Source organism: Periplaneta americana, chromosome 4, assembly GCF_040183065.1.
Source record: "Periplaneta americana isolate PAMFEO1 chromosome 4, P.americana_PAMFEO1_priV1, whole genome shotgun sequence".
In the NCBI taxonomy this organism is placed as follows: domain Eukaryota; kingdom Metazoa; phylum Arthropoda; class Insecta; order Blattodea; family Blattidae; genus Periplaneta; species Periplaneta americana.
In genome coordinates, this window is record NC_091120.1 from 42,331,569 (window position 1) to 42,345,848 (window position 14,280).

The 14,280-nt window shown below is 34.7% G+C and overlaps 1 protein-coding gene across 1 annotated transcript in view; it reads right to left on the reverse strand.

Moving 5' to 3' along the window:
* LOC138697763 (glutamate receptor U1-like) overlaps positions 1-13,967 on the reverse strand; it is a 31,983-nt gene extending 18,016 nt beyond the window's left edge. Inside the window, exons 1-5 of the mRNA XM_069823251.1 lie at positions 13,771-13,967; positions 12,530-12,711; positions 8,976-9,272; positions 5,667-5,770; positions 3,017-3,190 (exon numbers count right to left, since the gene is read on the reverse strand). Coding sequence (XP_069679352.1) covers positions 3,017-3,190; positions 5,667-5,770; positions 8,976-9,272; positions 12,530-12,711; positions 13,771-13,912 — 899 coding nt within the window. The 5' untranslated portion in view covers positions 13,913-13,967. The remainder of the gene's footprint in view (positions 1-3,016; positions 3,191-5,666; positions 5,771-8,975; positions 9,273-12,529; positions 12,712-13,770) is intronic.
* Positions 13,968-14,280: the final 313 nt, after the last annotated feature.

Here is a 14,280-nt window from a genome sequence, read left to right on the forward strand (position 1 = left end):
GCATTCAAGAATAGTACATTACGCAAAGAGCCTAAAATGGTAGTAATTAAGACGCGAGTATGTTTGTTTATGAAACGAGCGCAAGCGAGTTTCATAATTTTCATACGAGAGTCTTAATTACCATTATAGGCAATCTTCATACGACTTTTTATGCTCGACCATATTTATAACTTGGAATTATTCATAAGTATTCATGTTATGGTTATGTAAGTGAGGAGCGGAACTGACCTGAATTTTTTCCGAGGCACGAATGTCATTGACCTTGATATAATCTAGAGAATAACATAAACATTAGTCTTGATATAACCTGGAAATTGATTTAGAATTGAAAAACGAGATGACAAATTGAATTTATTTGAATATTATTTACAATTAACGCTAATTATTATAGTAACAAAACATAACCTTCTGCGACAGTATTGGCTTTCCAGCCTCCGTGACTTTTCGCTAATTGTCTTTCGATTGCATATCCGAGAATAATCGATACTTGCGGTTTTATAATGGTACAATGGTGATTTCTCAGTGGATGAACAACTGAATTATAATGAATAGGTGTACTTTAATGAGGTGCGTTAAAGGGCTACTACCAGGTGTATAATTACTACATTTCGGCATGGTCGAGCATAAAATCTGTTAAATTCGATGAAAAGTCTTTATGAAACAACTACTACAAAAATTAATCTATATCATGACAAATATACAGAAACAATACTAACTAACCAAGGACTTAGACAAGGTTGTGGCCTTTCCACCCTTTTGTTTATAATATACTTAGACAAAGCAATTCAAGAATGGAGTGAAGTAGCACCATAAGGTATACAAATTGACGAACACACAAGACTAAATACAACAATACATGCAGATGACCAAGTTTTGTTTGCAGAAACTGAAGACGAATTATAGCGCTCTGTTTTTGAACTACAGATGGTTTTAAAAGAATACAATATGAAAATATCAACCGAAATGACAAAAGTAATGGCAGTTTCTGGCAAAAACCTTATAAGAGCAAAAATAGTGGTTGATAATAAAATAATAGAACAAGTGACAGATTTTGTATATTTAAGAAGTCATATTTGAAAAAGACATAAATAAAAATATATTGAAATATAATCTATTAAATGGTATCTTGGGAAGGAATTTTGGAAAATAAATGCGAAAAGAGATCCAAATCCGATTTTACAACATGATATCAAAACCAGCTCTGTTATATGGCAGTGAATGTTGGACACTGCGGCAAAAGGAAATAAACAGAATCAACGCATCACAAATGAGATTTCTACGATCACTGACAGGAGTTACCTTGCGGGACAGCATTAGGAGCGAAGACATAAGAAATCAGTGGGAAGTTGAGGAGATGACCGACGACGTCCAACATTATCAACGTAAATGCAGAAACCACCTCCTTAGGATGCCTGAACATCGTTTACCAAAGAGACTATAGGGATATCTTATGCGAAGCTTTACCGTTAGATAGCAGGAGTGTTCCATACGGCACAACTTGTTGTAGGGCTGTATTATGTCATATGCTACAGTTGATTACGTTCTCCCGCTTGTTGGTTTTCTGTGCGTGTCAAAAGTATATTCATAATTATTTTGTATAGCCTGGTATAATTTAATATAATTCAGTGTTTTCTTACCTCATAATTTAATTTAATTTAATTTACAATAAATAACAGCGTAAACTTTTATAATACTGAACGATTCCCCTTAAGAGATGGATGGGGAAATCTGCAGTATGCAGAATATAGATACGAGTAAATTGAATATTCATGAACCTAAACGAGAACTTTGAGAACTAGGTGCACGAATAAAATAAATAAATAAAATAGGAATTTTCTCGCAGGTGATAATTATTATGGTAAGTGCCGTACGCTAAAAACAGGATATGCAGTCACCAATGTGTTTTTTAATGCAATGTTTGATAAGATGATATATAATCGCACGAATATTCCTGTGTTTTGTGGTTAAGAACATGCAGTTTTGAATACTATGTAGGATGATTTTGAAAATTTGAAGTAAAAACATGATTTTAATAATTAGTCTACAGCACATTAAGAAGATTATTCACGAAATGGATTTCAACTATGAACCGTCCTGGATAATAAACATCCCACCTAATCGAGAGTTTACTGCAGGCGTAAACTTCGGAGACTCCTAGAAGTACTAAATATAATCTAAGCTAACATAGCTTGCTGTCGAGGTTCCATATGTTTTTATTAGTTTTTCTTTTCTCTCTTCCAAAATGAAACTGTAGCCAGCAATTTCTTACTTGAAGTAGTTCTTTTTGTTTATTAGTTAGCATTTTTAGGCGCAATTTACTTAGTTAATATTTTTTTAAGGTTTAAAGCATATATTCTGAATATTTCGGGACCTGAATGAAGACAAAAGGCTTTCCCTGGTTTTTAGATATAGGAACACAACAAAAATTTGGCATTTTGAGTTGTTTTTAAGAGTATTTAATGTAGTAATAGTAATACACTACGTAAATTCTCAATGTTTATATACCGGAAAACAAATGCACACGCAAAGCGCATCCCTCAAAGTACACGGGCGCTATCTGTTGGTACTAGTTCAAGATATCCCTATTGATGACCTGTTATAATAATAACAATAATAATAGTAATAATAATAATAATAATAATAATAATAATGATTTAATTTGTTTGTAAATAGAAAATACATTGAAAACAATCCAATCAGTTGCAAAAGAAAATTAAGAGTCCGGTCAGGAGTAAACGTGGCAACAACTGAAAATTTTAGCAAGACAACTTCCCCTTACTGGCCTGTCAATCACAGTCATCCGTGTAGAAGTGGTGTGAGGCCAGGGTTCTTTACTTGTGGAGCCGAGAGTAGCCTACCATCCACGAGGACGAACAGATTTTGGCAGATGTCACCGACGTTGGACGGACCAATTCCATTTGTAATTCACAGACGGGAAACAACCCAAAACTGTGTATTGGCAGAAGAAGAAGAAAAAGAAGATTAATGAATTATAACAAGTTAATACGATAGATACCTGACTCTTCTTATCGGAGTTATGAAGTCCAAAACTGATGCACGTTCAGTTGTCCAGTATAAGTCAACAGGAGTCACGTGAACTTCGTTCCTCACTACCATGTCCACCACTCCATTGCTGTCATTGCGTGTGCCGGTACCGTAGGTATTATCCACAGATTTGTAGAAATCAGACCTGAGAAGGAAGAAATGAATGAATTAATTTCCTTCCTTAACTATGATGTGAAAGTTATTACGCATGTGTTTGTAGCTGAAGTCGTTTTAGGTCAGCGTTGTCAGACAGAGACTAAACGGAGCGGAGCGCTCCACTAGACTCGTTGCGTGCTCCGGTGTTTCCACAGACATAAGCAAGTTCACGCTCCGACTCTAGCTCCACAACCGGTTTTGGAGCTTACAACCCTGACACTACTGTTTTAGATGTTATATTATAACCAGGGAACGGATAGCTAGTTCTGTACCTATTTTGTTTGCTACATCCCAGTTGTATGTTATTCAGATATCTCTACGTTACACGTACACAGGATTCCCCTATTAATATTCTATAGGACCTAAGACACCATAAACTGCTATACAGAGTGTTTCCGAAGTTTCTGGGATGATGGCGAAGGGCACATGTATCAATTTGAGACAAGGAACCCTGGTCCGAAAATGAACGAGTCGAAAGTTACAAGCAAAAATACTGTCCGCATTTCACGAGAAGATCCGAGCAAGGAATGCGAGTTTTTCCCCCACTCTTATAACCAGTGCTGCTCATCGGAGTGACTACTACCGCGGAGGAATCGGAGATTACGAATAAAGCTCTCCACCGGTGATCTCCGGTACTACCGTAGGTGGAATGGGGACGTACGAAGGGATGCGGTGGTTCGGAGCGAAGCGACAGTTAGCTCAAGGACGACCGGTGCGTACGTACTGACGGTAGTTGTGAGTGGAATAAAATGGCACCAAATCGGATATCCGTCGCATGGAAATTCTTTAATTTAGTTGAAGGTAAAATAAAGTCGCACACTGTAAACTTTGTGGGCGAATTTACTCTAAGGGTGGTGGAACTTCGAATTTGTTAGACAATTTGAAGCGATCGCACAATCGCGAACTTGATGAAAACAATTACGCAAAACATTTGATACGATTTATTTTTAAATTGTTTTAGTGCTATTGTTCCCAAAGGCTTACAGTCTAGGAAAGTCTTGAAATTTCTCTAAAACGTAACTTTCGAGGCAATAAAAACATATGAAATATTTACAAGACGACTTGAGTTATATTTTGTTGTTTAGACAACTTGAGTTATATTTTACTGTTTGGATTAAAAGACTTCTGAATGAAACTAAAGAAACATGTGGTAATAATATAATTACAATTATTCTTAAGTTGATATCCGCTTATATTTTTATTACAGAGAAAGAGTGGCGCGTTTTAGAAGAGGCAGTTCAAATACTGACACCCTTTAACACAATGATCACAATCCTGTCCGGTGAAGAATCTGAATAAGTTATGTTGGACAGTAAACTTTAACCCACTGATAGCACACGTTTCTTTTGTTCCATTCTGAAGCTCCCTTAATATATTTTACGTTAAACTAAACGGATTAGAATAATAATTGACAAACCGTGTTTGCGATTAAACGAGAGTTTCTAGGAGAATTAAAGTATAAATGTTTACATTACCTACTGAAAACCTTTACTTCTGCATTAGTTTTGCAGTTAGATTGAATGTTATTAATTTGATCAATGGCATAAAACTAATACGTCTTTCCACATGTACTATGAATTTCAAAACTAGAAAAAAAAATGTCAGCTAACGTAGCACTTCAAGCAACACAAAAAAGAGCCGAAGAAAGAGAGAGAGATTAGCATAAAAGAGAGAATATACAACAACAAATTAGAACTTATTTTAAAAGATACGCGGACGTCAGCGGACTCGAATCACTACCTGATCCGATTAAAGGAATGCTCAGAGGAAAGTGTATGTCTGCGCCACAGCACATATGCAACCTGCGCGGCATCAATCGGAGGTAATCCGGAGGTCTCCGATTGAAAGCGTTCAAAAACCGCTCCGGAGAAAACCTAATCATAAGCAGCACTACTTATAACCTACCCCCAACACAGACACGGCCGGCCATTGACTGAGTCTTGTTTGTGCCAGTCGGCCAATGACATCACTCCCATCCACCTGCTCCTTCAAGGACCCTGAGTCACTGGCTTACTCTCTCCTCTTACCCCGTAAGGACTATTTAGGCTACGGACGTAGCTCAGTCGGCTGTACTGTATTGCAGAATTAATACATGAAATTATAGTCTATAATACAGGCATTAAATGTCAAATTACACATAAACTCATACTATTTCATTTTAATTTTATGAACTTACACAATAATAATAATATGTGCAAATCATCGCTGATATTTCATAACATTATTTAAATCGCGAAGTCCGTTCATAAAAATATCCGCATAATCGTCATTAAAGCACCTAGCAAAGCTTTAGTCAGGATTTATCTGCTGGTTCTTTACCACTAGAGAGTTGTAGTTCACAGGAGTGCGTTTCTCGGAAATCGGATCTATATTCGTAATAACTATTCTTACTAGGGTAACCAGAGGGATCATCCCACCTAGTTACGTACTTTAGCCATGAATCATCATGTATATCAATTACTTACTGGAAAAGTAATGTTTGTTGCAGGATATTCCATATATCTCCGAAGAAACCTCCAACTTCTATTGGTTTGTGATTTGAAGTCTTCGTAATTTTCGTTAAAGAAGCCTTTGAAAAATAGTAATTCATTGCATTATTATAAATGTGATGTTCATGTCATAATATAAGACATCATTCACAAATGAATACAAAAAATTAAGTTTGTAATTTTTTTATCATTATTAACTTTATTACAAATAAATAGAACCCGGATGTTTAGGCATTTATTTTGGCTAAAATAGGCAGGCATATAGGCACTAAAAATAGTATAAATAAGCAGTGAAATAGGCATTTATTAATCATGGAAACAGACTTAATAAACTATCCCATAGGGTACTCACTTTCCTTGGTTACATGTCACAAGATGCTTTCTTAACTTGTCAACTGTCACAAATTTTGCACATGAGAACAGTACCATCGGTAGATGGCGTATCTGAACCGAATTCGCGGACATAACCATGTAGTTTACTACATAAGTATGCACTCACTTTCGGCATGATAAATATTGCAATAATCACGAAAACTGGAGAATTTAATACAAGTTCAGTCCCAAATTACTTGCTACATTGAAGAGACTACGTATATCTTTCTGTCTCTACTTTTCTTTTCTGTGCATTCTCTCAAAAAAAAAAAAAAAAGATGTGAGAAGGGATTAGAGACTTCAAAGTACGCGTGACTTGTGCATGCAAGCGACAACAGTAACGGGACCTGGAGACTTACTTTCAATACTTCCCTCATCCCCTTTCTTTCGCTGGTAAACCCCGAAGTGACCTGAGCACTGAGGGTTATGCTGTTCAAACATCTTTGTTAAGTGACATGAAAGATGGAATCGGTAGGGGAGAAAAGTTTACGACTTCTTGGAAACATATGTATTCCTGGAGAATAAGATTCTCAGCAAATATTTGTATGAAGTGAATATATACTTTTTATTTGTACAACCGTTCTTTTTTGTTTTTTTATGTAATTTATGTGCGGTTTATTTTAAATGCATTAAAAATATAGAACATATACAATAACGACGTAAGAAGCCTGAAAGGGTATTTAACCTTAAAATAGGCCACGGGAGTTAAAACAGGCAAAAAAGGAAAGGCAAAATAAAAATTGGACCTATCGCCCCCAAATGTGTGGAAACGTGTTTATCTCTAATAGGTATTTCATACATACACTCAGTTAAAAAAGGCATTTTGCCTAACATCCGGGCTCTACAAATAAGTTAACAATAGGAAGCGAATCAAATACAGCAACGTAGTGTAAGAACTCACTTAAAACCTGCAAATTGTATTCGAGTATGTATGTATGTATGTATGTATGTATGTATGTATGTATGTATGTATGTACGTACGTACGTTTGTATGTATGTATGTATGTATGCTATGTATTTTTTTATTTTATTGGGTTATTTTACGACGCTGTATCAACATCTCAGGTTATTTAGCGTGGGAATGAAATTAAGGTAATAATGCCGGTGAAATGAGTCCGGGGTCCAGCACCGAAAGTTACCCAGCATTTGCTCGTATTGGGTTGAGGGAAAACTCCGGAAAAACCTCAACCAGGTAACTTGCCACCTGGTTTCGCGGCCAAACGCTCTGACCGTTACTCCACAGGTGTGGAATGTATGTATGTATGTATGTATGTATGTATGTATGTATGTAATGTATGTAATCACACTGCAAATGGGTAAATACCCGATGGCAGTGGTAACTAATTACACTCAATAATGACAATTACTAATAAACACAATTAATAATAAATACAATTAATAACAAAAATAATAATAAACTAATAATAATAATATGAATAGTATGAATATTAAAGTAAAACATAAATATCACTAGCAGTGGTTAAAAATAATATATTTAAAATCAATATAGACTATATATAATTATAAAGTAACTAACGTTGAAATTAATAGAGGTAGTGTTACAAATATAGAATACCATTTTTTTTGTGAAACCCACACGTTTTGAATATTGAACGTAAAGTATCGTCCTGTTTATTGCTGAATATCCCTGTGAATGGTACACCGGATTTAGAAGTTCGTAAGATGTTCTAAAATGTTCCCTCAATTGGGGCTAGCCTTTTTCAAGATTTTTGTAAAAAAGTGAAGTGCCCTCCATGCTTTACCCTTACCATTATCAACATGCTCTCCCCAATAAAGTTTGGAGTTTAAACATACTCCTAAGTATTTACAACATTGTTCTTGCGGAATTACAACACCATTGAATTCGTAGTTAAGCCTAGTTTCTGTGTGGTGTGATATTAAAGGGCCATATCCATAGACATTCTTAGCGCGGGCTTCCGGTGGATGATCAACGAACTAACGTTTTTCGTATTCATAAACCAGTGTTAGCGATATGATATGATATGATATGAATCCCGTACAAGTAACCAGTCGATAGCCGAGGCTAGTTTAGTACGCTTGTAGCGCGGGCTAGCGAAATGTCTATGAATAGCACCCTAAATTATTATTATTAAGACATTGCCTACTTTCAGCTTTATATGTAATGCAAAATTTCAAATAAACATAGGCCTACATAATTACTAAACAGTTGCACAACTATTTTACCAAGGCATGTTAAATCAAGTGACTTAGCACATTGTGGAATATATTAAAATGTTTAACAGCATTGTTACCTAGCACAATATCAATTAAAAAAATTAAATTCGATCAATAAAGCTCACTTCACTTTCAGTATCTTCAAGATATTTGCATTTATACATAATCATGTTTCCTGAAAAGTATATATTTTTTAGCACGTATATATTTATTTTAGATTGTTTGAACCAAAATGCAACACTTTTACAGTATTTAATCATAGCAGTAATTTAGGCCCAAGAATATATAACAAATTTATATTTAAATATCCTAATCTTGTCAATTCTAATAGTTCTAGTATTAAATTTAAAAAGTTATGTATGGAATTTATAAAAATTGAAAAATTTTTAATTTAAATTTATATATTATAATTGCACAGTAGACATAAGACAAATTGTATTGTATACCTATTAATTTCAATTCAGGAATCCGCCCCTGAGCACGAGTTCTACTCTTTCAGGGGCGAGCTAAAGTTTTTCTGTATATATTATATTTTATGTCACAATTATTAGCAAAATAAATAAATAAATATATTTGGAAAGTCTCTTTTAAATTCACATACGAAACTTGTCCCGCTTTTCTCTAAATGACTTGATTATTTACACAATAAGACGTCATAAAGTACAGTATACCAATTTTGCCCCTCCATTTATAGTAAGATGTTGGAATTGCACTTACATCGAGAACTCCTGTTTTGAGAATTAAGCCTTGAAGTTTGTTCCTTCGTTCTAATCCCGATGTGGACCACTTGATGTCTCCTCGAGAACTCCATTCACCAATCTGAAACTTCTGTAAGGGCAGTGTAGGTCCAACACGGTAGAGTTTTGTCAACACGACTTTGACGCCTTCTGGATGTGCTACCAAGAACTCACAGTCGAAAGGAATATTGACTTTGGAAAACAGTTCGTCCAACGACGAGTTCGTGTCCAAGATCAGCAGCCATTTTGCACTGGAGAGCGCGACATCTGACGACAACTGCATATAAATGTATAAACTAAAACTTAGCATCAACTCTAATAAGACTGTAGATATTCAATTTTCTTTTAACAGAAATATTACTGACTTGTCTTCCTCAGTTAAATTCCTAGGCATTCACCTCGAAGCCGGTCTGGGCTGGAGTACACACATAGAATATCTTGTTAATAAAATTAATAAAGGAATTTTCATGTTACGAATCCTCAGACAAACATTATGTTATAATTCTTTACTTACAATTTATTGTGCCCATATTTACAGTCACTTAAGTTACGGGACGCTTTTGTGGGGTAACCATACTTCGGTTTCTAAGTTGTTTATCCTTCAAAAGAGAGCAGTGAGAATTATTTGTGGTGTCTCTTCTAGAACTCATTGTAAACCACTTTTTGTACAACTAGGAATACTTAAGTTGCCGTCAATGTTTATTCTCGATTGCCTTCTGTATGTTAAGCGTAATGTGCATAATCTTTCTACTTGTTCATCCATTCATAATTATTCTACCCGTTCCAGACTTGACATATATTTCACCAAGTACAAATATAGTGCTACAAGCAATAGCTTTATTTCCATATCTTATAAACTTTATAATTCTTTACAATTGCATATAAGAAACACATCATATTTTACTTTCAGAAAGATGGTGAGAAGGACTTTGATGGCAAATCCAATCTACAGTGTCAATGATTTTAGCAATATTACGTTTTAGATACTATTTGTTTTAACCTCATGTAACTGACAAATCTGTACAAATCTGTACATTTTAACCTGATTTTATACTATTTCTTTTAAAACTTTTAACATGTTTTTGTGATTATCTCGTGATTGTATATTTATTTTTTTTATCCTTACATTTATTCATATTGTAGTAGCCATATATTATATATATATATATATATATATATATATATATATATATATATATATATATCTACTCTGACGTTGTCTATGGCTGTAAATCGCTGGATGACATTAAATTCATCTGTCTGTCTGTCTGTCTGTCTGTCTACCAACCTACCTACCTGCCTACCTATCTATCTATAAGTGACTCATAATTTATCGTTTTAATGTGCTTTAAGAGTTTTCTAACAGTTTTGTTTTTTATGGTGTTACTACACTAGTCTTTGTTTATTTTCTTGATTTTGGTATCGATGAAGTGAATCATTTACTCTACAGTGCGACCAAACGTTCAACCATATCGGCGAAATAATGAACTAAACATCTTACTACATTCTTGACAATCCTAGAGCGCAAAAAAAAACCTGAAACTTTCATTTATGAAACATAAAACGGATTTAGAAAAGGCCACTCTTGCATCGATGCAATGTTTTGTCTTAAATTATTAATATAAAAGGCGGGAGTTTTATCTGGAAACACACATACTACGAGTATTTTTAGATTACGAAAAAGCATTTGATTGTGTTCAACGCTATAAACTATTTTATATCCTGAAACAAAGAAATATACGATATAAACTGATTAATGACATAATAAATATATTCATTAATATAATCAAACTAAAATAAAATGTAACTCCAAAATTTCTGAAGCCGGAAACATCAATAAAGAAGTACGTAAAGGATGTAGCTTTTCACCAACACTTTACAATACTGTGGCACCCGTCTGGAATGTTCTGGTCGCGTCAGGAGGTTGCGCGCTCAACTAGCGAGAAGGAAGGAGCGGGGAAACGGAAACTCGTCTTCGGTAGGAGCTGTAGCGTAGTACGGAGCAAGGGGAAAAGAACTACGGTGGCGGCGCGGAGTGGGGAAAGCAAGGGAAGCATCGAGAAGCAGATTTCTCCCGAATATTCTGAAAAGCACGAGAATCGAAGACCCCAGAACATGTGGTTTAATAAATAACACCGTGAGTGCTGACAGAAGAGGGGCCAGTCAGTCAGTCTACAAGTGAGTCTTCGAGCGAGCAAAGAAGCCAGCCTTTGAGAGCATCTGGAAGACCGGGATTCGACGTGCAGAGGCACTTCCAATGTATATGTATGGGAGTGAGATATGGAATCTAAAATTATCTGAGACATCAAGAATTAGAGCGACTGAAATTAAGTTCATGAGAAAATCTGCGCAATATATTTTGTTAGATCACAAGAATACTTACTTACTGGCTTTTAAGGAACCCGGAGGTTCATTGCCACCCTCACATAAGCCCGCCATCGGTCCCTGTCCTGAGCAAGATTAATCCAGTCTCTATCATCATATCCCACCTCCCTCAAATCCATTTTAATATTATCTTCCCATCTACATTTCCGTCTCCTCAAAGATCTTTTTCCCTCCAGCCTCCCAACTAACAATCTACATGCATTTCTGGATTTGCCCAAACGTGCTACATGCCCTGTTCATCTCAAACGTCTGGATTTATGTTCCTAATTATGTCAGGTGAAGAATACAATGCGTGCAGTTCTGTGTTGTGTAACTTTCTTCATTCTCCTGTAACTACATCCCTCTTAGCCCCAAATATTTTCCTGAGCACCTTATTCTCAAACACCCTTAACCTATGTTCCTCTCTCAAAGTGAGAGTCCAAGTTTCACAACCATAAAGAACAACCGGTAATATAACTGTTTTATAAATTCTAACTTTCAAATTTTTTGACAGCAGACTGGATGATAAAAGCTTCTCAACCGAATAATAACAGGCATTTCCCATATTTATTCTGTGTTTAATTTCCTCCCGAGTATCATTTATATTTGTTACTGTTTCTCCTAGGCATTTGAATTTTTCCACCCCTTCAAAGGATAAATTTCCAATTTTTATATTTCCATTTCGTACAATATTATGGTCACGAGACATAATCATATCCTTTGTCTTTTCGGGATTTACTTCCAAACCTATCTCTTTACTTGCTTCAAGTAAAATTCCTGCATTTTCTCTACTCGTAGATCACAAGAATAATGAAGAAATTTTAAATGAACTAAAAGTTACATCAGTGCTGGATAAAATAAAAAATAACTGATTTCAACAGATCCAACGGATGCTACGAGTTCGTCTCCCAAGAATAATGAAGAATGGAGGAACAAGACGTCAGGGATGATCATTGAAACGACTTCTGGTCACCTGAGACCGGAACGGATCAACCATTTGGTCCAATCCATGAAAAGTGTTGATTATTATTATTATTATTATTATTATTATTATTATTATTATTATTATTATTATTATTATTATTTTCACAACTATAGACGCTATTCAGGGTTGAGACCCAGTGTGAGTGTTTCTGATCCTTCAAAGTGGATGGTATAAAATCAATGTACCTCTTGTAAGAATTGTGCAACATTCTGTTCCTTGAAGTAAATCACATATAGTGGGCGATTTTTTCTGCATTTAATCTTATTAAGATATTCCTTATTCATCGACGTGGAGAATATAGCTACCGATATTCGACGTCTTGAGAAATGTTTTGTGGCCTCTAGTAGCACTGTTCGCTCTTGCAGACCTGAAACAACATTCAAAATTAATGAAGCATTTGTAACTCTTCTGACAAACGTACTAAGTAACAGACACTATGTCTACAGTAATCTCACTAGTGAATAGAGGTTTTGATTTATCTAGAGAAAATCAAAACTCGAGTGGAATTTTACTATTACACGATTAGAAGAGATATAAAGATTAGAAGAAATAAAGTACTCTAATATAATAAAATATTATTTGACTTACTAAAATATTTAACTATCTTGAAAATGTGTGTTTTTTTTTTCAGAAATGTAGGCCTACAGCTGTCAAATGAAAAAGTGGCCGCTTTCTAGATACCCGTAAGTAATGTAATTAATTAGGGGGATAGGGTGATAATCTTTGAGATATTTCAAACAAAAAGTTTAATACAATTTTGCTCGTTTTTACTTCCTTTTCGAGATAGAAATTGTTTTATGTGGAAATTTTATAGCATGTTTTGGGAAAGCCATTGATTGAATTCCCAATAAGCTCAGTCAATTTAAGAATTTTATGATAATAAATAATTGAAATAATTTCAGTTTTGTCTTATAAATATGCAAAAATTTGATTCAAATAAATGTAACATTTTAAAATTTCTTTGGAGAACGAAAAGTTTCATAGTTCAGATCAAAGGACAGAACTAAAATTCTTTGAATTATTTATTATTAGAATGCACTACTCTCTTAAATTGATTGAGTTTTCCCAAAATATGCTATGTAATGTTGCATATAAAATAATATTTTTCTCGAAAAGAAAGCAAAATTGTATTAAACCTTTTCGTTCGGAATATCTCAAAGAATAATCTCTTGAAATTAATTACATTATTTTGGGGTAAAAACCTCAGTTTAAGTAAGGTGAAGTCTCGAGTCGCCAACTTCGCAAACAGAAATATCATGTAAGACAAGAAATAAATCCACGCAGATTCAAAAGCTCTGAAAATAATAACTGAGGTTTGATTACCGAAAACAGTTGATCAGGTGCAGTGTAATCAAGAAACCAATGCGTGACGTCACAGCCTAGGTAGTCTTATCCTTGAAAAGAAGAAGATAAAGGATTGACTCACTATTTTTGTGGTGATGAATCAAATACACGCAACCGGACTGGAAATAATGCGTTACAGTCGTCACGGTCTGCACGTAGTTGCTAAGAAATGGGTGGGAATATGCTAAAAATGTTGATAAGAGGATCAACCGCTCCATCAGCATATCGCAATTGTTTCCAGTAATTTACATGTTGTCTTTTAATGTGATCGGACCTGTCGTTCACCTGAAGCAAAACAGAAAGTTTTGATTATTATAGTATCAGTTGCATTATGAAGTATACATTAATCATTAGTTATAAAATTTAACTAGCTGTCATGACTTCTTATAAACTCTTTTCAGTATAATGAATTATAATAATGTTTCTAACATGTTTATAATTAGCGGGACTACTTCACCATGTAGTAAGCATGACTCAAAGCCAGATCATAGGGCAAACATGATAATTGGTTCATATTCAGTCTTTATAAAAGTAAAATAATAATTTATCTGCCGGAATTCGAACCCAAGTTCCGCTTATTTTCGGTTATATT